The 25,297-nt window shown below is 41.1% G+C and overlaps 1 protein-coding gene across 1 annotated transcript; it reads left to right on the top strand.

The window, feature by feature from the left end:
• The first annotated feature begins 1,741 nt into the window (after nucleotides 1-1,741).
• pcsk2 (proprotein convertase subtilisin/kexin type 2) lies at nucleotides 1,742-25,249 on the top strand. The gene is made up of 12 exons (XM_026353872.1): nucleotides 1,742-2,208; nucleotides 5,168-5,272; nucleotides 9,233-9,346; nucleotides 9,797-9,905; nucleotides 10,386-10,423; nucleotides 14,930-15,006; nucleotides 15,968-16,056; nucleotides 16,635-16,810; nucleotides 18,131-18,346; nucleotides 19,342-19,442; nucleotides 20,565-20,792; nucleotides 23,704-25,249. Exons 1-12 carry the CDS (start codon nucleotides 2,026-2,028, stop codon nucleotides 24,191-24,193), a joined length of 1,926 nt encoding a protein of 641 aa, XP_026209657.1. The 5' UTR covers nucleotides 1,742-2,025; the 3' UTR covers nucleotides 24,194-25,249.
• Nucleotides 25,250-25,297: the final 48 nt, after the last annotated feature.

The following is a 25,297-nucleotide window of genomic DNA, read 5'->3' on the forward strand; positions in this document are numbered from 1 at the left end:
AAAAGCATAAAAACACCCACTCTTCACAAGTTGTTATCAAGTCTAAAAAAGCAGAAGATTCGGTAGTTTCTCTTTACATCTTTTTTTTTTTACAAGTGATAAAGAGGTTGCAGTACATGTAAATCAGCGGTCAAAGCGATTATGGCAAAGTCGTAAAGGTCCAGCAGCGAATACTGGCATATGGGTAATGTAATGATGAAGGGAATGATGGTTGCCCAGGCTAAATAAATAATATCTGAGCAGCAGAATGACAGAAGTGTGGGAGGAGGTCTGCAGGGAGCATGGAAACAGTGATTAGCAAAGCAGACCCACTTATGGAAAATCTACCTTCATTATTTTTCCTGACTTCTCTGATTGCTTCTCTGATGTGCTACAGTCCTTGTTACCACACCTTGCAGATAATTTTATAGTGAACTCTGGATGTTCTTGTTTGCCATTGTGGTGATAGATTAGCATGTTTGCATTAGCATTTAAATAGGTGCACACTAATAATAAAGATGAATAGGAAGGTATACACATACAGTACATATTTCACAAGGCTTCTCTATGTCTTTCCATTTGATTTTACTTTATACACAACAAGTGAAATAATTTGCCCATTAGACTGCACAGCGTGAAAACTAATCTCAGTCTTCTAAACTAATCTTCTCATCACTGCTCAAACTGGTTTTGTGAACTTGTTTTATCTCTTGATCGAGACTAGCTGGATATTTAAAGCATAACGCCATGTAACCATTTTAGAGACATATGCATTGGCAGGATGAATTATACAGCCGATCGTATCATCTGTTATAATCAGAACTTTTGACCACTGCAGATTTTTACTGGGGGGTAGGTCAAAATTTGAGAAAATCAAAGCGATTCTGCTGCACTCGATTCACAAAGTCATAGGTACAGGGTACTTTTAATTAGAAGCCCTGCTGTTGTAAGTGGTACAGAATGAAATGGACTCAGGGGGCATCTTTATCTTTTTTTAAGCCAGGGCTTTAACCCGTCACATTAAGTGATTACCATCAAGTCCTTATGGCTGAACCTCGACAAAAACACAGTAGTAATGATTACTAGCTGTACTGCAGTGCGCACACATGGTTCTTTTCACTGCTCCATATCCGTATAAAGGAAATAATCACACTCGCGGGAACTCATTTCTCCCTCCACATTCTCTTACGCACACATCACTGTTAGATCTGTCTACAGGAGCCCTGCATCTCCTTCATGTACTGTACAGCAGCAGAGGAGCAGGAGTTCTTTAATGAGCCGTCTTAGTAAGAGCACTACTTTCACATTCTTCCTTCCAACAATCTGCTGTTCACATCCAAATGACCAATTATAGTCCAGGGAGACTGTTCTTACATTCCACTACGGGGAGAAAAGGGTCAGGGTGGTCATAATGGAGGTGTCAGCATGCAAAAAGACTTATAGAGCTGTGCTACTGTGTGTGTCCATATATAAAACTATAGGAATAGGAATATGAAAGAGGGTTCCCTTCCCCGTGCGCTATAAATGGCCCACTAGTCCACACTGGGACATTATGTGAACGCCAGTAATCAATAAAAATCCTATCAACTCTGAGGATGGTGGGAGGAATTCTCCAAGGTGCTGAAAAGTGCCCGGGGGCTTATCCAAAGGAGGAAGCAGTGGGACACACCCGCCGGAGCCCATTGGTACAACGTCACGCGCAGAAAGCACCCGAGCGAGGAAGGTAAATGAATTACAGATGAGAGGAGGAGGAGGAGACATAGAAAGCTGAGGATGCAGGTTTGGTCCACGGCACGCAACCTCTCCAGTCGAGCCACACATTAGGAGCAGCTACACCGCGGTGAAATACAACTTCCACTGGTCTGATCACCTGCCAGCGAGGAGATGCGTCCACAAAAGCTTTGAGTCGACCTCTTTACATCCTCCTCCTCTTCCTCCTCCTCCTCCTCCTCCTCCTCTTCCTCCCATCATTAGCGAGGAGCATCCCGCACACTGATCTCACTCCGACGGGCAGGCAGACAGGCGGATTGACACAAGCCAGACACGATGCGTGGTTCTCCCCGACATGGGACAGCCGTGGGATTTATGGTGCTGCTGAACGCGCTCGTTTTGGCGACGCAGGCTGCAGAAGGAGTCTTAACGGACCACCTTCTGGTTCAGTTTCATGAGGGCGCACAGGATGAGGCGCACGAACTTGCAACACAACATGGGTTCCAGAGTGCCCGAAAGGTAGGGATGCTCGGATAAACCTGTTTTGTTTTTTTTAGCCTGTTTCCAAACCAAACATTAATAACTGATTTCTCATTACAAGTCAAACTATTCACATTAAGTAGTAAAACATGGCAACGTCGCCATCTGAAATCGCCAGACACTATATTTAGCAACACAAATATAAGAAATACAAGATACTGAGAGGCTCCTCAAGCTTTTCTCATTTGACTTCATTCCACTTTTTCTTAAAACTGATGACAATGACGTCACTCCCACTAAAAATACAGGCCTCGTGTGGTGTCAACTGGCCCTGCGTCCTCTGGAGATTTAAGTGTGCCCAGGCCAAATTCATTAGTTTGAAACGCGCCTCGTCTGAGTGGACAACAAAGCACAGGACACCGGGAGCCTCCTGTAAAGGATGCTCTTTGTTATGTTTCAAAAAGTCCAACCTATTACATCATCAGGGGGTTCTCTCACAAAAAGAAGTTGAGGTCTGGATGTGATAGGTTTCATCTTTGTATTTTTTTGTCAGTAAATTCAATTAAGTAATGGGATAAATGGTGATTTTTATTGACACCACACTTTAGGTAATTAATGATATGAAATCCTATGACACACTTATATATCTCACACACAGATTACACAGTGTACACGCTTTGCATATTGTGACACAAGGTCTTCAGTCCTGACAAGTGTCAAACATGTCAAAAGATATAACGGCCCATTTATGGCAGGCCGGCAGTAATAATTCCCTGACAGTGTGTGTACCTTGTCACATGTCAAAAATAAATGTGTGGCGAAATTGGCTGGGGCCTTAGTCAGTGAGGCGTAGCAGTGGAAAGAAGGTGGTCTGCGCTCCTGTGAATGAGGATTTTCTTTCTTTCTATTTAACCTCCACAATAAAAAAAAAACAAAAAAAACACAGTTTCAGTCTGTAACTCATCATAATGTGATGTCTGTGTGGTGATCGTTCAGCATCACCAGTTCTGTGACTGCCAGTTCCTTTTCTTGCAAGCACTAGATCATCCCCGCATCTACTGCCTCCCAGGTTATGTAATCGGCAGCTATATTTGTCTTGATGGGATATGCATCATTAAACAATGTCTGTGTCTGAATTATCTCTATTGTTGCCTAATTAACTAGCCTGGGACACAGAATCTGGACACGCATCCAAATGTGAGCACAAGAAGAATGCGAGAAACGAATTCTAATAGCCAATATCTAAAAAACAACCTTGATCACCAACAGAGCATTCAGTGGAAGTGCAGCACAGTGTCACACACATGAGCTTTCCTCTATTTTTTGGCCACAACAGTAGAATTTAACAGCAGTGGAAAATAAGAATAATCCCCATCATGCCATAAGAATTTCATTTTCGCATTAGATCTGACGGGCACATTTGAAAGCATTTATTTTGAGGATTGACCTGCACCCTGGCAGTCACTAAAGCATAAGGGGGTCTTTAATCTCTGCACAGTGCCAGAGGGAAAGCACTGGATGATGCATCTCATTTTCCTGCCCTTGTGATTTACTCTGGTAGAGTCTCATTCCCTGGTCTCCCATTCTCATTCCTGTGGCTTTGCCAAGTCCTTTAGCATATGATACCAATGTTAAAGGTTTTAGTATGAGACACACGTGTGTCACATTGTTTCCAGTGAATCTGCTTGTGGCATTATCTGATGCCGTGGGTATTTGGAACTTTGACAGTCCCATTGGACAGAGGAGACCTGGTTCTGATTTCCTGCAAAAATAACTCACAATTCACATCATTGGTCGCAGCCATAATCCAGACTTATTTTTCCTTTCCATTTAAAGTTCATATTCGAACTCTGACTTTATGTTTGATATATATTTAACATGACACAATGACTATAACTGTGCAACATATCAATATTTGACATTTGTAAACCTGGAGCATTCGGGGGACGGAGCCCCCGGGACACTTGTCCCCCAGTGTCTCATAAAGACACTACTTTAGCAATGTGGGCGATTGATGAAGTGTGTTAACATTAGCAGAATCTATCAGACAATCTGAAACCACAATCTCAGTCAGTAGCCAAGGAAGAAGCCTTTATTTGTCATAAGTAACATGTACGTGTTACAATGAAATCTGCTAATGCACAACTATAAGAAATTATTTCGACAGTCAAATAGTTATACAGAACTGCCTGAACTTCGTATTCAAGGCTATACTATTTTCTAGATAAAGAAATCATCAGTCAAGGACATTAGACCATGTGCCGCTATCAAATACATTAAATAAGTGCATCACTGTCATCATGAGAATTGGAAACCTAGATTTAAACAATTTGAATATAATTAAGTTGGAATTATTATTATTATTGTGACTCTACTTTTAGAGTGAACATTAAAGCAGGGGTCAAATGGCCCACCAGTGCCCTTCTGCTCATGGTGCCTGCCACTTCAGTGTTACAATAACCATATTGTATCAAGGAGACCCTTTGGACCTTCATGTGGAACAAGGGATCTTGAGTGGTCCAGATCCAGAGGCAGCAAAGCAGGACCAGTGATGCTCCTTTTACCATACCTGAGCAGTGGAATGATGTTTACATGTTGGTTTGTGGTTGTCTTTACACGCTGTCCATAGTATTGTGTGTTTTAGCACAACAAAACATTGCAGCGCACGTGAAGCTTGCCAAAGACTACTTTGACACTCTAAAGTGAAGTCAATGTGACGCCCTGTACATCTCATATCAGCGCCAAAGGATACCTTTAGAGTGGGTATCATATGGCGCAGAATAAGACGCCATAGAAATGAGAAATGAAAACCAGAGGATCAGAGCGCTTGTTCCCACCTGGAGGATGCCCTGCCATCTTTCTGCTCCATTTATGATCTGTTGCATTCTTAGTTGCCATTCATACACTGTCTGATAGTGTTTTTCTTGTGTTTGTTCTCATCTCTGTTCTGCCTGCTTATGCTCCTGACAAATCTTACTCTCAAACTATTTTTACCCAGCTTTCCTTTGGAGAAGGACTCTTTCACTTCTATCCTCAGGACACTTCAAAAAGGCGGAGCAAACGCAGTGTCCGCAGCAGACAGCGGCTCCAAAAAGACCGCAGGGTAAGCACACGCGCACACACACACACACACACATAAATCCATACTAAGAGAGGCACTGTGTATTTTTCCTGCATGTACAGTTTTTACCTACAGTAGCACACCTCGCATGACAACAGTTATTTTGAGACTAATGTACATGGAAAATATAACAACGTGTTTAATTGGAAGTTTTAGTGAGAAGGTTCCCCTCGAAAAGGAGCTGGTACATTGTGTTCATTTAAACAAAGCAAAGCTTAAGGGAAGATGAAAAAAACATTGTGTTGTAGTCTTCTTATCTAGCTGAGGCTTTGATATTAACCTTGTGTCTATGTCTCAAGGTTTGCCACAGTGGTCCAGTTAACTAGTGTATCTATAAATACGCCTAAAAGAAAAAAGCTAGGACCAGGATTCAAAACTCTCTGGGTGCTCCGGCTTCCTCCCACAGTCCAAAGAGATGCATGTTAGGTTAATTGGTGACTCTGAATTGCCCATAGGTGTAAATGTTCGTCTGTCTCAATATGGCATCCCGATGGCCTCTCGCCCAATGACAGCGAGGATGGGCTGCAGCACCCCTGTGACACCTAAGTGAACAAGATGTTAGCATAATGGATGGATGATTAATGCTTTATCAGGCTGATATGTGGACACACCTTAAAACATTGTGGGAGTGTGAACAGTGTGAGGTTTTGCTGTACTTTGATCAATTTCTATGGTGATGGGATGATGTCAGGGGTATACAGTGGGCTACAGTAGTTTGTTGGGTTGCATCAACAATCCCATCTTTTCTGTGATATAAAAAACTCTTTCCTTCCACATAAAAACATACAATCCTCCTCTTAAACATGAATGCAAGCACTGTAGAACACCGTCATTTGTTGTTGTTGTATAGTCTGGTCTCTACAGACCATGCAGTACACTGCAGACATACTATACTAATATCTTTAATGCATTTTGCATATAGGGCAAAACAAAACTAGTGTAATGCCGCTAATTCAGTGTCTAACTCTACGCTGCATACTTACAATTATACTTACATTTCAGGATGCAAATAAATTGATAATGCGAAATAATAATTTTCATAACAAGGCTGAAAACTATGTATTATTTTCTTTTCAATAATGGATTGTGTTCCAATCATTTGGTCTATACAAGGTTAGACAATGTCTCAGAGCTCATGGTGACATCCTCAGATTGCTTTTTTCTTGCTGACCAACAGTCGAGCACCCACAGATATTCTGTTTATGGTAGTGTAAGACAGTAATAGGCAGCCGAATCTCTTATTTGAGAGCTGGAAGCTGGAAGCATTGGACATTTACTTAAACAATGAATCAATCATCAGAATTATTCTTAGTTTGACTACTTGATTATATAAAACACAAAGCTCTCCTGTGTCTAATTTGAATAAACCCGAGCTCTGTTGTTTAGCTCTGTCCACTGTTGGAGGCGTTGAAAGTGGAGGTCCTGCAGCAGACAATCAGCTAACCTGTCTAATTGCAGTTGTGAGAGGTGCTAATGAAAATAATGAAAATAAATGCAGACCACTCCATCCAGCTAATACAGCAAAATGTGAGTGAGACAGCATGGACACAGAAAGGTCTATGGTCCAGATGTTGGGTTTTAATCAGATCCATGACATGGGTCATATGCAACACTGCAGTTATTGATTTGGGTGCATCTCTGGAAAGGATGAGGTCAGCTAGTTTGATTGAATTTTATCGGCCTCATATGTCTCCCTCTCTATCATTCAAGGTAGTACAGTGGACATATCTCATTTTTAGATTTTCGGCTCTGTCAAAGGGAAAAGAACTAACTTGTTGCAATTTGACATTTTGCAAGAAAAACATTTATACAAACCCCAAAAGAGGATTTTTAAAAAATTCATTCCATACATGTTTACAATTATGCCTGATGGAGTGGCAGCACTGCCTGTACTGCAGTGTACTGGATGGATTTCTTAGTTTCCCAGGAGCCCTGTTCTTTGTTGGACTTGCTAGTGGAACATATTGACCCACTTTTGACTCTGCATCGTTCTCATGCTTACGCGTCTTTGTTCTCTCTTGTCCTTTTGCATCTCAAGTCTCATGGTGATTTCAAATAAGGTGTCTACTCATCCACACAGCCACGGTTCCCTCCTTTCATTTTTTTTTTTACATGGTGTAAATACATTAGATGCCTATTTAAGCACAGAGTTAGCACACAAAGTATAGTGGATATAGATACAGTAAGTGAATAATTCTTTGTGAATGAGCAGCATCCCCCATGACCTGGGAACACACATGGACTGGAAAAGCCAGAAGAAAAACGAGGATGAAGAGAAAGGAGAGAGGCAGCACAGCTCTTTGATTTGAAGTGAACTGAAGCGTTGTGAGTTGTGAGCAGGCAGTGGGCAAAGGCGGAGAGTGATGGTAGTGCATGGGTACTGTTTGATGTTGTGAGTGGGCAGTATGACATGCTGTCTCAAGGGAAATACCAGCTCTCCTGCCAAGTGATGGAATAAATTGACGATGGATGGAGAGAAGGGGGAAATGCAGGGATAATGTAGAAAGTGCTGTCAATTTCCACCGAATGTGAATTAGATTTTGATGACAAATGCAACATGAAGCTGATTAAAAACCATTTCAAAATCTCCCAAGACAGAAGATAAGTATGCAAATACAGCGATTTTTTTTTTAGGACTGATTTGTCGTTTAAAGGATTGACAGTGTGTGCTTGCTCACTGATTGCTTAGAGTATGCCATAAAAGAAAAAAGGTGAATGGACAGGCTTTGGTCATTTTAAAAGGCTGTCTTAAGTGCTGTTCTGTTATCTGTGTGGGTAAACACGCTGGACAATGCCTGGGCAAGCACAAGAGGAACATTAAGCCACAGGAATCAATTTAAAAAAAAAAAAAAAGAAGCTTTGAAACTGTGAGGAGACGTTTTCTTATGTTCAGCAGTTCAGTCATAAATCTAGAATTAAAGGGATTTTCCTTTTTATCAATTAGGCATTTAAGGTATAGGTTTATTTGTGGTGTCAACACATTTATGTAAAGATAATCTGGGTTCTATTCTTCTCAGTACACCTACTCACATACTCACATGATCAGAGAGCGAGAGACGGATAACAGCTAAAACTTGTCCTTGAGAGTTTGGTGATAAGCATATTGCTGGTAATACATTTCAAATTGAGAGGTTTAGCTATTGCCAGACTCTAATAGGCAGAATTACCTGTCCTTCCTTTACCTCCTCTTAACCTCCTCGGCTTTTCTAAATGCATGAAGGTGGTTATTGGATGAAATTCACTCAAATCTCACAGGAAATTGGAATTCATTTTCAAATGACTGGACGGATGACTGTTGATTACTGTTGTCACCACAACTACTGACAGAGATGAAGGCAGTGACATACTGCGAGTGCAATTTCCAAATGCAGAAACGATCATTTTGATGACAGCCTCTCTCTAATCCTGCACCTGAGTTTCATCTAAGACATTTATCCCCATTATTTATGTGCTCTGTCTTATGTTATCTTCTAGTCCCTGATAGTGGTATTGTTGCAGCTTTGATTATTTGCACTATAACACAGCTGTTCATCTACTTAAGCGTCTGTGATCATAAATAAAACAAAGCATAATTATGAGTGCAACTGTGGTGCTTTGTTAAAAATGTACTGAGAGGCAAAAAAAAAAAAAAGCTTCATCTCATGTGTAGCAGGTGAGTTTGGTAGCCTTGGCTCCAGCTGGAGACCCTCTGATTAGGAGAAAAAGAATAGCTCATTTGATTTACATGATGTTCTGCCTTCATGTTACAGTAGAGCACAGCTGGGTTTGCTGATTTGCTCTGCACAACAGCAGCACAGTTTTAAATCTCGCCCGTCATATACGGTCGTGCGCCTGGGTTTTTGTTTTGTTGTTCTGTGTATGATTTTTTTATAACTGTTTTGTGAGACTCGTTGGCTTTAATCTGATCATGACCTGACATTTCTTTCGCCTTCTCTTCCTCAGGTGAAGAATGTCTTTGAGCAAGAGGGTTTTAGTCGTCAGAAGCGAGGCTACAGAAATATCAATGATATTGAAGTCAACATGAGTGACCCGCTATTCACCAAACAGTGGTATCTGGTGAGTAATCAGCCAAGCAGCTGTCTGCATGACGCCTGACCTTTAGCACCAACCCACATTCTTTCACCTCAGTTACTCAGAGGCCAGGCATATTCCCCATTACCTTCTGAATCAACACTGTTATTCATACCTCAATTAGCCCGGCCAGCACTGTCCACGCCATCTCCTCTCTGCATTCATGCTGCCTTGTTGCCTCCTCTCTTGTTTACCCTAACTGGCAAGTGTGACGTTTATGCCACAGCAAGCTTGCCGTCATCCGTCTGATGAATGTCAGATGATTGTGCCGTATCACTGACATTTACTTACCCTTCCTTTCTCATACCCAAGCAGTCCTTATCCATAGGCCAATTTTTACATGTACGCACATCTTCCACGTTGACTAACTTATGAATGGTGGTTCACCTGGGTGCCGTGAGTCATGGATGTTTTCCATATTGTCTGAGTGATTAGATAAACACAGGCCAGGCAGACGGGACCCCTGGGCTGGATCTGAATGTGGCTGAAGCTTGGCAATTGGGTTACACGGGCAAAGGAGTTACCATCGCAATCATGGATGATGGTAAGTCCTGTTACTTCATACCCTTAAGCTAAAAGCAATCAATTATACCTCCGATCATCATATTGATTAGATTACCTACCTTTAATTAACAGCGCAGTGAAGACTTACTAGGTTACTTATTCATACTGGTTTAGGCCTACATCAATCTCTATTTAGGGGACACACTACATCCAACTGTGAGATATAGTAGAACTTAATCATCTTCTAAATAGAAATGTAATTAATTAAATATGAAGTAACTAACTGATGTTAAAGGTAAACGTTGCATCAGTAGTCTTTACACTGTGCACCAAAGGGATTCAAGAGAGGGGTAATGAATGCCAATGTTTTTGCCTACTTACTTACTTACTATGTTGTGTTTTATTTAAAAAATGGTTCACTGGTGCAGGTAGCACTCAAAGTCATACTATTCTCTGGAAAAAAAAAATCAAACCTTCCACCAATGCTTAAACACTGATTATTGTCAAATTCACATTTCAGGCATTGACTATCTCCATCCAGATCTGTCATCAAATTATGTGAGTACCTCAGCGTTATTTAATTTCATACTTTGCTTCATTTCTTTGAAGTGTTGTTAATAAGTGAAGCCGGGGTTCAGGTGGCGGATTGCTTGGACTTCGTGTGGTGTGCTGTTGGCAGTGACAGGTGCTTTCAGGGCTGCCTTCATGGCTGCCGAGTCTCCTTGTATTCCTGGAGGACGCGGGGACAGGCAGACGGCCAGCCAAGCTGTTTAATGTTAATGCACACTGCACTGTGGCAGGCACAATGGCAGGCCGATCTGTCACAAGCAGAGATAATGCCAGGGTAGTTGGCGCTGCATAATGCGATGCTCTATCTCCAGAATACTGATAAAACCTTAAAGGACAAGAGGGATTGCTAAATGGAACAAGGAAACGCAGAAGGTTTAGTCTGATGTGACTATAAAGTTTGCAATGTCATCAGTGTGACTGCGCTGTGCTGCTGTGGAATCCGAGAATGTACAATATAAACCTCCTTCAGAGAAACTCAGGTGTTGTTATAGAGTGTCATGACACTTTGTTGGCCCAAAAGCACCATTTCATAATTATATCCGCGCTCTGTTAATAAGAAATTACTTCAGAAATGGCACCAGTTTGTGCAGTTATATCACTTTTTTATTGTTGTAAAGAGAGACAGAAGAAAGATGCGCACGTTGTGCTTCTTTTAAAAGTGCATTGCATGGCTCTTTTTATTTATTTTTTTGTTTTGTGCCCATGTGAATCAGTTCCCAACACCATGTTTTGCCTGTGTTTGCATGCGTCTTGCCTGTGAACAGCGATGAGCCTCGGCCCAAAAATAACAGTCAGCCTCAGCTGGGGTGATGCAGGAGCATGCTCCACTGGATTGATGGATCATGCTGTGCATAGATCTACCGTGTGTGTATGTGTGAGTAAGAGTGCATGTGAAACAGAAAGGGAAACTGTGTATGTAATCCTGTTTTGTTGCCACTGTCATGGTGTTTCACAGACACACAAAGACCTCCTACTATCATCAGAATGAAAATAAAAATAATAATACATTTTGGGATCACAAAATCTTTTAGTTAGATTTGAATTCATAGTGTGTGTGGGGGATCTTTGTTTGTATTTGCTGTGGACAACCAAATATTAGTTTAAGTGAGGGTGCTGGATTAGGTGCCTCTTGTTTTTTTAAGATTTCCCATTTGGTGTGATGATAACACTGTAACAGCTCATAAGGTATATTTTGATATGGTGAATTCATTTGTGAGATTATGCGTGTCCTGAAATGAATAATTTCTAATTTAGTAGTTCAATTTTATGGTACATTTACTTGCAAATGTAACAGTTAAACCTCTTAAATGACTTTTGCGTAAACAAATACATAGATGTAGAGATTCTAATATTATATTGGTTCATATAATGGTAGATATACTGTATTACCTTTTATTATCAAATAATTGCAGTGCTAAATTCCATATATTAAAACTAATTAAGTAAAAAAAAATATTTATTATTTCTCAATAATATGATTTTGATCTAGTTTCACCTAATTCCTGCGCAGGAGTGTGTTTAAGTGCAGTTACTCTTTTTGTCTTCATGCTTGCCAGCTCTTGATCAGTACTGGTGTTGTGTTTGACTGTCCTCAGTATTAGAGGGATTGCTAAATAACGACAGTATTGATCAGTGGGTGACCTTTTTTCTTTTCTGCCTCAAAGAGAATTGCGGAGGTGTGTTATTGGGTTTTATGTCCCTTCTGAGAAATATGCTGTTGCAAGTGTTCCTCTCCCGCTGTACACCCTGGTACGTTACCATGACAACATGTTATGATGTCATAATACCATGAAATTCATCTCATAGGTTGCTTTTGTTTAAATTATTATGAGAGATGTAAAGAAGGATTAAAAGCAATTAAAAGCAAGAGTGCCTGCAGAATTACCTTGAAGAGTTTCTAATAGATTTATATTGTTGGTGCTCGTCACATTATGTGACACTATGGGTAGAGTAGCTGTCTTTGCTTTAAAGCACTTTCAGGCAAGGTCACATTATATAGAAACTGCATCAGCTCTCCTTGATTATAGATTAGGTTATCAGCACCCAGTGGGCTATTGAAATCAGCCATGCAAGTTGATGAATAATACTGAGAGCGATACATCAGAGCCTTTTGTCCGTGCTTAGTCGCCATCATAATAATAAACCACATACAAAATGCAGGAGCATGAGTTCTTGTGAATTCACTTGCTTTTTCAATGAAGAATGAAAAGATTCACATTCTACTGTAAGCAAGTAAAAGTCCATCTGCCATATAAATGTAGTGGAGCAGAAAGTAGAGTGCTTCTCTGTTATATGTGCTGGAGTACAAGTAAAAAATAGCACAAAACGAATATATTGAAGTACTAGAACTTCAAACGTGTGTTTAAGTACTGCAAAGCTTATGACATTAACCTCAACATCTGTTGGTCTAATTGTTGCTATATCTGATTCCAGAAAAACAGTGCATACTGGCTTTCACTGTAACAGTTTTGAGTCATTGCTCTTTCAAGTACCATTCGCTCAGAGCAGCGGGGAACAGACGGGGGGTTGCCAGGGAAAAGGTGAGGTGGCTTAGGCTGGACACAATCCATTATTCTGACCCAGGTGGCTTACAGGACACCAGAGGAAGACCAGAGTCTGACAGATAGCAGAAATATGAGTTTGAGAAGCACAGCAAGTGATTCATGAACATGCCCCTGTGTCATTTATTACCAGGGCACTTTTCACTCTATTTAATGAAAAAACACACACACACACACGGACACACTGCCCCTGACGTAAATTAAAAAAAAAAAAAAAACTGTTTCGGAACAGCGAGTTCTCTTTTCACAAATGCTCTGTTCTGAATGAAAACATTTTCAAGCCAATGCTCAGAATTGTTAACTAGCTTCATTTCTGGTGTTGTGTCACTGTTTAAAAGTGTTTCATTCTTTGCTAATTGTTTCTTTGACATCTTTGTCTTACAGAGAGAGGGAGTAAAAAGGGAGTTATCGCAAATGAATAAATAGATGACAGCACCCTGTTTTATTTATTATCACATCTCATTTATCAGAAAGCACAATTATAGAGGTTTCTCTCTGCAGCCACTTCATCACTGAACCCCAGTTGTTACCTGCACCAAACTGTAATAATCACAGTGTTTCTCCGCTGGGTTCTGTAAGCATTTGCTGTTTTGCTTTCTCTTTGTCATCTTTGAATCATCCCATCTAAATGCCAGCTAGCAGAGCTGTCGGGCCAGAGCGTGGAAACAGCCCCCAAGATTGATCTGATGTGTGTTAGTCTATGACTAATGAACATGGCTGTGGCTTCTCCATACTCATGAGCACACAAAACACCTGTCGCCAGCTACACAGACTAAAATAAATATCTCTCTAAGTGACATGCGCGAAAAAGGAGAGCTTACAGCAGACTACAGTACCCTGTGAGCTTTGAAGTGTCTTACAGAAAGAGAGTGAGACTTTCCAAAGGATGACTGTTAAATCTTACTCTGCATAAATGTCGAACTGGCAGATTCGTTTCCCCTGTGTGTTTCTTTCTCCTGCTTTTCCGCTGCTGTTCGTTTTGATGCTATTACTTTTGGCCATGTGGAATTAAATGCCGGCAGCGATTAGGCCATTATTTTCTCATCTTAAAACCCCCTCTGTGGCCACACATTATTCCACTATCACAGCAGAGTAAAGATTTGTAGATTAGTCTTACATCAAGCTGTCCAGTCAGTGTCCACGTGTACTCAGTTGCCAGTTTTTTGTGTATACTTACATAGTTGATGCAACTGATGCAAACCAAAACAGTAGTCCTATAAAAAACATTGAGCAAAAAGAAACTAGCAACTCAAGACTAAGTGGGAAACAGCAGGAGCGGCACATCTTTACAATTTGTACGAAAACTGAAATGTAAAATTGGTCAGTTTTGGTTTTATGAGTGTAGTGTTTTAGAACTTTTCTTGGAGCAAATCATATTTTTAATATATTTGAGTTTTTGTACAGATTAAATAAATATTATACATGCCCGTACAAAAAGAAAATGTCACCACTTGGTTTCAACTAAGAAAATAGGTAAGAGCCTCCCACTAGATAATTACTGCATGGATGCTTATTTTTTAGCTGGCAACAAGTTATTTAACCCTAACTGATCCAGTGAGACTCATCCTGTGTCTAATCAAAGCTAAAGTGGGTCCAACGAAATATTAGAGTGTAATATGTAATATGTAAAATGTAGAGTTATTCCGTTACATTGTGGTAGGCCTATGTATACAGTGGCTTCATGAACCTGATAAGATATAAGCACAACTATGCATGCTTTATACTAGCAAGCCCTGTATCTGACAAAAAAAACAAAACAAAAAAACAAAACAAAATCACTCCTATCTGGTGCATCCAGATGACGGAACAGGCTGCCATCACAGGTCAGCAGTTCACTATGAAATGATCCTCTCTGCCCTCTATCCTTTTGTTTTCTGCCTCAGTGTTGCTGCTTATTGTTGTTGTTGTTAATGCATCCATTTGGTCCTTTTAGAATGCCGATGCCAGCTACGACTTCAGCAGCAATGACCCGTTCCCATTTCCACGCTACACAGACGACTGGTTCAACAGGTAAAGCTCACCCAGCCAATCCCTGTTTATCTGTACGCATACTCAGTGTGCTTTTGTGTGCACATGTGTGCTCTCTCTCCCTGGAGTCAGGCAGCTCTCCTCTATTGATTTTCTCTCCACATAGTTCCATTAAGACATAATGGTGCAGTATAAACAAAGCTGTTGTCCAACACAACGAATAGAAAACATATTGCCTATTTTTACTGGTTCACTTGGAGGAGATACTGTAGATAGAGGAGGTGTAGCACAAGTCTAGTCTCTTTTCAGGGTCACAGTGTTCACACTGGTGACCTGCCGTCTGATAAGACATATCTGCTTCTCATCTCCCAGTCACTCTGGGTGATCCACTGCCACTGAACACACGTCAAGGAGAGGAACAAAAAGATGTACCTTCTTTCCCTGCCTCTCCTTCTCCGTGCATTTGTGTCAACGTGTGGGAGCGAGAAGGGAGTATTTGGGTTTGGAAGTGTAGCATTTACTGACTGTCAGGCACAACTCGCTGGCTAATCAGCTGGTTGTTATAAATAGCTGCCTATCTGTAGCAAAGCATGCTGGGAGAGAGGGGTTGACTCTCTGCAGTGTCCCTGTGGGGAGCGGAGAGATAGACACACATCACATGGTGCACACAAAACACTGATATGTGCAAACATATTCAGCTGGACACAGATGAAGGATGCATAAGTGGATGCTCCTTTCTATGTGCTAATGTTCTTCAGGTCACAGAATTGCTGAGTATTTATGCAAATATTAATTGATTTATGGTTTAGCAAAACAAAAAAACAAAAAAAAACAACAACAACAGATTTCTTATTATAGTCTGACACAAAGTCAACAAAAACAAGAGTTACATCTAATCTGGGAAATCTCATCTCAGACTTAACTCACAGTATATCCCTTTGAAAATTCATGCAGATTCATGCAAATCCTCTGAAGTATATCCTCTGCTTTTTGATGTCACCAGTCACGGCACACGATGTGCTGGCGAGGTGTCTGCAGCAGCCAACAACAACATTTGTGGTGTGGGAGTCGCCTACAACTCCAAGGTGGCAGGTGCGTGTCATATTAAAACTGCAGTTTGGGCTGTGAGAAGAATAACAATGAGCAAACAGCGATATTAGCATAATATGATGAAGGGAAAAAAAAGGAATGAAGAGGATGGTTATCATGGTGTGTGCACAATTTAGAGAATATATGTAACCGTGGAGGAACTGTGTTACATAGTTTGGTATTGAAGCACATTTGAATTGTACATTTGTAGGGCTAGAATTGCTGCAGTTCATTATACATAGCAAAACACCATTAATCCAGACAGCTCCATGTTTCCATTGCATATTGATTTTTCTTGAAATGTGCTCTGTGAGTAACACAGGTAAAATAAGAAAATGAGTATTGACTGATTTTTCTGCTTCTGCTAAGATGACATCACATTCTTACCATTGTTGAGGGTTTAGATGCTTTAAATCCACTGTGCTGTCTTCACACTGTTTATGATGTAAAATGGTTTATATACAAGTCACATGTTTGTAGTTACCCAAATTACACTGTGATCTAGCAACAGTGCTAATAAGATAAAACAAGAGTAGCCAGAATTTTCTCGTGACTTTCAACTTGAGATGTTGTTCTGTCAGGTATCAGGATGCTCGATCAGCCCTTCATGACTGACATCATTGAGGCGTCATCCATCAGCCACATGCCCCAGGTTATTGACATCTACAGTGCCAGCTGGGGCCCAACTGATGACGGCAAGACTGTGGATGGACCCCGAGAGCTCACGCTGCAGGCCATGGCTGATGGCGTCAACAAGGTTAGGCGGGCGGCAACACCTGCTGTCCTGAATGTTTCGGTGTGAACATGTCATGAAATCCACAGTTCTGGTTGTGGGTGAAACTCCTACAGAACTTTGACAAAGAACTCCAAACATCCAGTATAATAATCCTAATTTACGACTACTAATACTTTATAAGAATATTTCATCATTAATATGCCAGATACCCAGAATATCTGATTCAGGTCTTCCGGAGATGATTATATAATGTGTTTTGTGTCCTGCTCAAGGGCACTTCAAGAAGGTGAAAACTCTCTAAGGCCTGCTAAACGGGGGCTTACATGTAGGTCTTGTTGGGCGCGCACACACACACACACACACATGCAATTGCCATGCTAACAGTGCCCCTGCCAATTACTTGCTTGATTAATCATCATGCACCATGTGCGGGCAGGTGTGGGTTGGGCTGAAATGACCCTGTCTCAGGCAAGGTAGCTGAGTTGAAGCAAAGCTGACTGTAGACTGTGATCCTGCAAAAACAACTAATCAAGCAGCCACTCTACAATCTGCGTCTTAGATTCTAATGATCACTTGTATAAGCTTGTTGTAGTCTGAACATGATGTGCACTGCGCAAAACAAAGAGACTTAAAAAATAAGAGGCATGTTATATTAACAACAGTCAGACCAAATGGCTTTAAAGCTGAATCTGTGTGGTTTTGTCACCTCTGATGGAAATAAATGACAGCGTATTGTACAAAATGAAGGCACTTTGTTTAGACTGTGCAGGAGACAGAAGGGAGAAGGCCTGAAGCTCAAGGTGAGCTCAATGATGCTCAAACCTCTTCTTTGCAACGCAAATAGAGAAACAAATAAGCATCATGAAGGGAAGGACATGCCACTCCTCCCCCACTTGAGCCTTTGTTCTGCGGGGGAAATGGTCTGTCCTTTGTAGAAACAGGTGCAGCATTTGGTGAAGAGGATGCTATCTGCGTGGAGCCGCACTCAGCTGTTTCATGTTTCAGTAACAAATGTTTTATAGCAAAATATTGGTACAGAAAGGACAAAGAGTATGGCTTGGCTGCTGTTGTAATCAAAAATAATTAATAACATCATCATCACCACATCTTCTTTAAAATGTCTTCAGTACCTCAACTTTGTAATAATGTTCAAATGATTCTATTTCTGCTAATTGCTAACGTGTACCAATATCATTATTATTTTATGGCTGCTTTGCTCACTCAGTGGGAATACACTTTATTGGAGAAGACAAACAGTAGCAAAGTTATGTTATTAACACGTGCATAGAATAGTGCTAATTTAAAGCAGACACTGTATCGACGATGACAATGTTGTTTTAGGGCCGGGGAGGCAAAGGCAGCATCTACGTGTGGGCATCGGGAGATGGTGGTAGCTATGACGACTGCAACTGCGATGGTTATGCCTCGAGTATGTGGACGATCTCCATCAACTCAGCCATCAACGATGGACGCACTGCACTGTACGACGAGAGCTGTTCCTCTACCCTGGCTTCCACTTTTAGCAACGGACGCAAGAGGAACCCAGAGGCTGGCGTTGTGAGTTTGTTTGAAGACATACTGTGACATTTAAGAAAAAAAATAAATATAGTTGCTATAAATTTGACATATTTTTGATATTGTTCACATTTAGCTTTCCAAGCCGGCTTGTGTGTATTGTTTTATCTCCTTCAGATTTATCTTATTCATAGAACTGCAAATAGTCTTTTCCAAGTTTGCCCAGCAGGCAGTGTGTCTTGGTCCTCTCAGGAGATTTGATGAAATCAGGGATAAAGCCGGAGAAGCTGTTACACAGTAATTGCTGACTGCTTGTGAAAAATGAAGGTTCCACTAGAGGAATAGTATCCCTCTGATTGCTTTCCTGGTCAGCCAGATGGACCATTTGGATGTAGATGCTCAGAGAGGACTCCATACAGTGTTGATCATTTAGGGCGTGGTGGAAATGTTATGAAGAATTTTTAGGGATTCATGGTTTCTCTGTAGTGGTTCTTATTATTCAAATATGTTTTTTTACTGTGACACAGGAAACTTTTACCAGAACAAACAGACCAGACAGCATATACCAGCTTAGAAAAGAGAGAAACTAAAGACAAATACCCGACCTCGATGGTTAATATTAGGATGAGGAATGCTCTAATATTCTAAGTTCCTATGTACAAAGGCAGCAGTGTTTGTGTTTGTGATTATGCAAATCACCTTTAGCTGTTGACAGAGATCTTCCCTAGGATTTCGCGTCTAATTGAAGTCAATCTGTTGTCATTTCTAATTAAGCATTCAGTTAAATAAATGCATGCTTATACATTGAATATAAATACGGCTTGCTCAGTTTCTGCTTCTTAATAGTATGTACAAGAAAACCTCCCTTTATTGTGCACATTAACAGAAGGCCCCTACTGTAAAATAAAAATGATCCAAATAAATGAATAGCACTAATTGTTCATTGTATTGCACTGTTTGATATAACTGTAATTAGAGCCCCCTAATAATTGTATTCTTTCTTTCATTCTTTCTCTCTTGTGATTTAATTATTTCAGGCCACGACAGACCTGTATGGAAACTGCACGCTGCGTCACTCTGGAACATCAGCAGCAGCTCCAGAGGCAGCTGGAGTCTTTGCTCTGGCTCTTGAGGCAAAGTAGGTGTCGTGCTGCCCTTTAGCACACCTGTAATAAATCTGATTATTGATCATATAAAACATTATGTAAACCTCACATACCTCCTCTCTGCTGAAGTAAGTGCTGATCAGGTACAATATCACAGTGCTGTCCTTTCATAATCGAATTTGATAGAACTTTTATTCCATGAGCTACTATTTCTATGTCCGACCTTGAGTGTTCATATGGCATTGGTGTCTTTGACTTTCCAGGTCAATTTGTATCCTACCATCCATCACTCCAATTTTCTTTCAGCACAAAAGCAAATTTATTTGAATTACTCACATTTCAATGACAAGGTGAATGGAAAGTAAAATATCAAAACAGAATTTGCCCAAAAATCACATATGCTAGGTGACAGGGTCTCAAAAGGCACTGTAAGAGTGCTTTTCAAATTTCTGTACAGGGCTAAAAAATTGTGTATTGTAATGTTAGGATGACCTAAACACAGCTACAGTATAGGCTAATTGCGTTACTGGAGCAGGAGTCAATTTTTTAACCTTTGTAAATACAAGACAAAACAAATTGTAAATCAGGAAATAACTGAAAACAAATGCTAATTAAATACACATTAGAGAAATGTGACAAATCTAAACCTTCTCAAAGCCCAGAGGAGAGCCGTCCCTTTCTTTCAGATACTTGATTTCTCGCATTAAATCCTGACAAGACTCAGCTGCCATTACCTAACACCAGCCAGCGGAGTTGAGTAAAGAAACACTGTTTGCTTTGCACACACAATAATGATGTTGCTGTTGGGAGGAGCGGATACTCACCCTGTCCGGCGGCAAATAACCCACGAGGCTGTTACGACAAGTGCACGGCCTTTTTACTGCCCAAACACACTTGAACCATGTGGAGTCAGTGAGTCAGCCAGAACAAAGCTGTCACTACACACAGCCTGGATAATGGAGGGAGACACAGACAAAGACAACCATCTGCCTCAAAGTACAGACACTGTGATATGTAGATAATTGAAAACATGTCATTAGGACAACAACATGAATCAGAAATGTTTTACTATTGATTACCAGACTTCAAATGTTTCATCTTGTTGGTGTATTTTCACCTCTCCGTCACCGTGTCCCTCCTGTTTTGCACCTCAGCCCTAACTTGACATGGAGAGACATGCAGCACTTGTCGGTCTTAACCTCAAAGAGGAACCAGCTCCATGACGAAGTCCACCAGTGGAGGAGGAACGGCGTGGGCCTCGAGTTCAACCACCTGTTTGGCTATGGTGTGCTGGATGCTGGCAGCATGGTGAAAATGGCCAGGGAATGGAAAACTGTGCCTGAACGTTTCCACTGTGTAGCTGGGTCCATTCAGGAAACCCAGTGAGTCCCTTTTCTACTATTTTTCTCTGCTTATTTTATTCCATCTCCAACTGTCTCTAGCAATATGTTTAAAGGAAAACACTGCTGGGAACAAGAGATTATCTCTTTAATTAATGGATAATCCCAATAAGGCCTGATTTAATAAAACATCTGTGATGGGAGTGCCCACTTCTAACATTTATATTAGCTGCTCAGTCACATTGATGGTCCTGCAGATTTATAATGACTAATACTGAGTCTAATGTCTTTTCTTGTTGTGTTCGTCTTTCCACTATTGATTTGTATCAAATTTCTATATGATGCAAATAATGTTGAAAACACATCTAGCGTCATCTTGCTTTGACACTCTTTGTTTGGTACCTGTTAAAATATTTCATCCTCTGATGGAGAGGGTTGGATGTGAGGACGAAGTAGCCAATATCCTTTCTATTGAATGTGAATTCATTCGTCATTTATGAATGCTATCTCGCGCTGTCCAGCTGTCCCTGCTCTGGTGGAGATCTTCAGTCTCTCCTCACCAGTTTTCCCTCATCTTTCATAGCTGCAGCAGTAGAGGCATCATTCTTATCGTCTTATCCTCGCAGTGTCTGCCCACATAAAGTCGTATCTGCCCTTGCATCTCACTATCTTCCTCCTCACATCTCCTCCATCTACAACCTTGCTTTTGCTTTCTTCTCTGTGCCTCCAGCCTCCTCCCTGTCAGCCTTTCCTTTCCACTCTCTTTCACATGTCGCCCTATGCCAGTGTGACAAGGGCCCATTATCCATACATCTGTCATATCCTGAGACTTTAAGCTCCCCGTGTGTGAAGCCTGCTGGTTTCCTGTGGCTAGCCCTCTTATTTGCTCTAATTAGAGTGCCTTAAATGACCCAACGTAGTGTGCCATGGAAACACTGTCAATTAGACTGACTGACAACCAGGGAAGGGGATTCCAGGTTGATGTGTGAATATGTGTGGTTGTGTGTGACTAAGGCATGAGCTTTCACATCTATCGCTACGTGGGTGAAAATAAAAAAATAAAAAATATAATAAAGCAGGCTGAATATGTTGTATATGTGCATTTTCTTACCACCATCAACACCTCCAATTCCTTATTTTAGTCTCAGTTAATTAGTGCTCCACATTCGACGCAGTCACGACATTGTGTGGAAGCGTTCCTGTGTGTGTGTGTGTGCCTCCCCTAAGAAAATAAAAATGTCAGGAGTGGTTGTGACTTTAGACTCTCCCTGATTATGTAGGGTTACATTGTATAAAGTGGTGTCAGCTTTTTGCTCAGATGTGGAGAAACCTCAAACATCTGAAAGAACTGGAGTCGTGTTTGTGAGCGAGAGAGAGAGAGAAAAACACCTCTATTTCTGAGCTGTGTGTTAAAAGCTGCGTCTCTGACTGTGTGATATTTTTCATCACTTCACTGTTTCCACAGCAGCACCGTGGGGCTTCTGCTGCCTCTATTGTGGTAGAGATATAATTACAACAAGCCCACCTCTGATGATAGTGTATCACCAGAGAAAGGCAATAAACACCAACATAGCAATGCTCACAAACACGCTGCTCGGCACAGATCTGATAGCTGCTCTGCCTGGCTGCAGCTTACTTAGCTGGAGGAGAACTTCTCATTATCAGTGGGGCTGGCATGCAGTGCCACACTGTGCAGCGGGGTGTTTTTAATCTCGGCTGGTCCTGCCCTTCAGTTGCATCCCTCTCCCTGCTCTATGACCGACTGCTGTAATTACTGTGACACACTATCTGATGGGAACTGTGCGCCTGGTGCACACAAAGTCATTTTGGGTGTCAAAAGTGAAATTTACACATATTCGCTTCCACATATAGTTAAAGTCCTACTAACACATACATTCAGATGAACTAATTATAATAATTAAAATCAAATAATAATGACACTTTTCATTTTAGTTAAGATGAAGGAAAACGTTGGTAGTTAATTGTAAGTTTGCTAAATTACTTTTACGTTCTCTTCTCTGTTTGATATTTGATTATGTCAAAGTTCTCAACAGGCATGTTGGGTGTGACGTGGTGTGAAACACCTACTATCAATTGTACTGTTTTTCTGGGAACATCAATTTGCCTCATCGGCCAATAGGCATTCTCTGCTGCACTCGCCTCTCTGTGCTCAGCATAGTACCGTATTAATCATTTGTCAAACACGTCTCGCTCACTCAGTGTCTGTGTCTTGTCTCTGTTGCTTTCTCTCCCCCCCGTCCACCCATTCTCCTATATCCCGCCGCCTGTAATGTGGCTTCGGCCCTGTAATAATGTTATTACTGTAAGTCTCCTCCTAACCTTTGGTTACCACACCTGCCCTGCTGTGTTCTCACGCTTTCTTTCCATCACCCAAAAGGCTGAGAACAGCAGTATGTCTTTCCAACCACAAAGCCACAACAATACAAAGACCAGTCTGATTTTACACCTTGTTCTGTGCAAATCTATTGTGGCAAAAAATTTTACACTATGTTACACATAGGCCTCTGATTTACAGCAGTGCAGTGCAAATGTACTCCTTATGAATTTGCAGAGTACTTTATTCCTTATACTACAGATAAACTGCACAGGAGAGCAAGCAGACATCACAGATGTCGGTCCTGTTGTGTGATGAAAGAGCAGGATCAAAAAGAGACTTGATGTTTTGTCTGGGTTGGATGGTTAAGTAGGAAAAATAGGTCAGCTGCTGTATTTACTGGGACACAAGAGCAGGACAGTGTGTAAGTAGACTGAACAGCTCCTTTTTATCTTCTCTCTGTCTTAGCTACAGAAAAACCCAAAGTGATCAGTTCATGGTGGTATTCTTTACACATTGTGTTTTATCTGTCTTTATCTTGTCTTTTTACGTGATTTTTGTTTGATTTTTCTTTCGCCACCCAGTCTTATGTTGTTTAATGTGTTTCTCCTTCTCCAGTAAAATCCAGTCTGGCAACAAGCTAGTCCTGGCCATCACCACTGAAGCCTGCCAGGGGAAGGAGAACTTTGTCCGCTACCTGGAGCACGTTCAAGCGGTGGTCACGGTCAACGCCAGCCGCCGCGGTGACCTCAACATCAACATGACCTCGCCCATGGGCACAAAGTCTATCCTGCTGAGCCGAAGGCCCCGTGACGATGACTCCAAGGTGGGATTTGACAAGTGGCCCTTTATGACCACCCACACCTGGGGTGAGGACCCCCGTGGGACTTGGATCCTGGAGGTGGGCTTTCAAGGTGAAGAGCCACAACGGGGGGTCCTGAAGGAGTGGACTCTGATGCTGCATGGAACACAAAGTGCCCCTTATATAGACCAGATAGTGCGTGATTATCAGTCCAAACTGGCCATGTCCAAAAAGGAGGAGCTGGAGGAGGAGCTAGACGAGGCTATAGACAGGAGTCTGAAGAGCATAATGAGTAAAAACAACTAAAACGCCCCCCTGCATGTTTCAAAGTCTTTCACTTTCTCGTACCTTTCTTCCTTTCTGCAGTCTCGCGCTATCCTCCTCTAAATCTCACGTCATCTCCTCGGTTCTACTCACTGTCGCGTTATCCTCCTTTTGTTGTCCACCTCTCTTCCCCTCTTAATTATGCTTTTGATTATCATGTGTTTCAATTAGCCCCACAGCCTTTAATGAATGTTTCTCGTAATCCAATCATAATAAAAGTGTAACCTTCAATAATCTGTTCTACATATAGAAAGCAAACTGTGTCACCTGAATTTTTACACAGAGTTGTACATAAACCAAATATAATCGACTCTTTCATGCTCTTGCTTTAACTGCCATGCACCTCTCTTCTGCCAACTGTTGTACAGTTTGTGACTGTAAATTATTTTCTGTGTCATTCTACTTAAAGTTTAATATCTTGCAAACAGAGCAGTGATACTTCTTTCTGTCTATATTTTTGTGACATGCACTGTTTATATAAACAAGGAAAGGAATGTGTGAGTCATTTTGCAGCCTGTGGTCCTCAGTTCATATTTCATAATCTTTGACGTATACTAAATAAATCTATTCAGCTGTTTATTAAAGCACTGGAGTGATTTTCAAAGCATTACCAAACATATTGGCTTCATGTCATCTGAATGGATGAAGAACGAATTTGATAAAAACAGAAAACATGGAATAAAATTCTCTCGTCTATATTCTGATGAGCCGCATCCCGTTGGCCCAATATTTCCTTAACTATAACATGCCCTCTTTAAACTTTTTCCCATGTTTTTCTATGGTGTACTGTGCTTGTCCAATAAAGGGAAATGCTCCCTGAAATGTGGAGCAAAACATAAACAGAAGACTCAGTCTTGTTGCATGTAAAGTTGACTGGAAGTCTGTAATAGCCCAGACCGACAAGGACTTTATGGCAAAGTGTATGCAACGTGTTGTGAAATTAATTTTTAGAGACGTTCTTGCAATATCAAGCTTTGTTTCAAGCAGTTATAATCAATTTTTTTTCCCAATTAATTACATCATCTATCAGATGCAGCAGCCAGCTGTTGTTGCTGCATTTGTTTAGTGAAAAAGCTCAAATGTCAA

The sequence above is a fragment of the Anabas testudineus genome, chromosome 15, assembly GCF_900324465.2.
Source record: "Anabas testudineus chromosome 15, fAnaTes1.2, whole genome shotgun sequence".
Taxonomy (NCBI): Eukaryota; Metazoa; Chordata; class Actinopteri; order Anabantiformes; family Anabantidae; genus Anabas; species Anabas testudineus.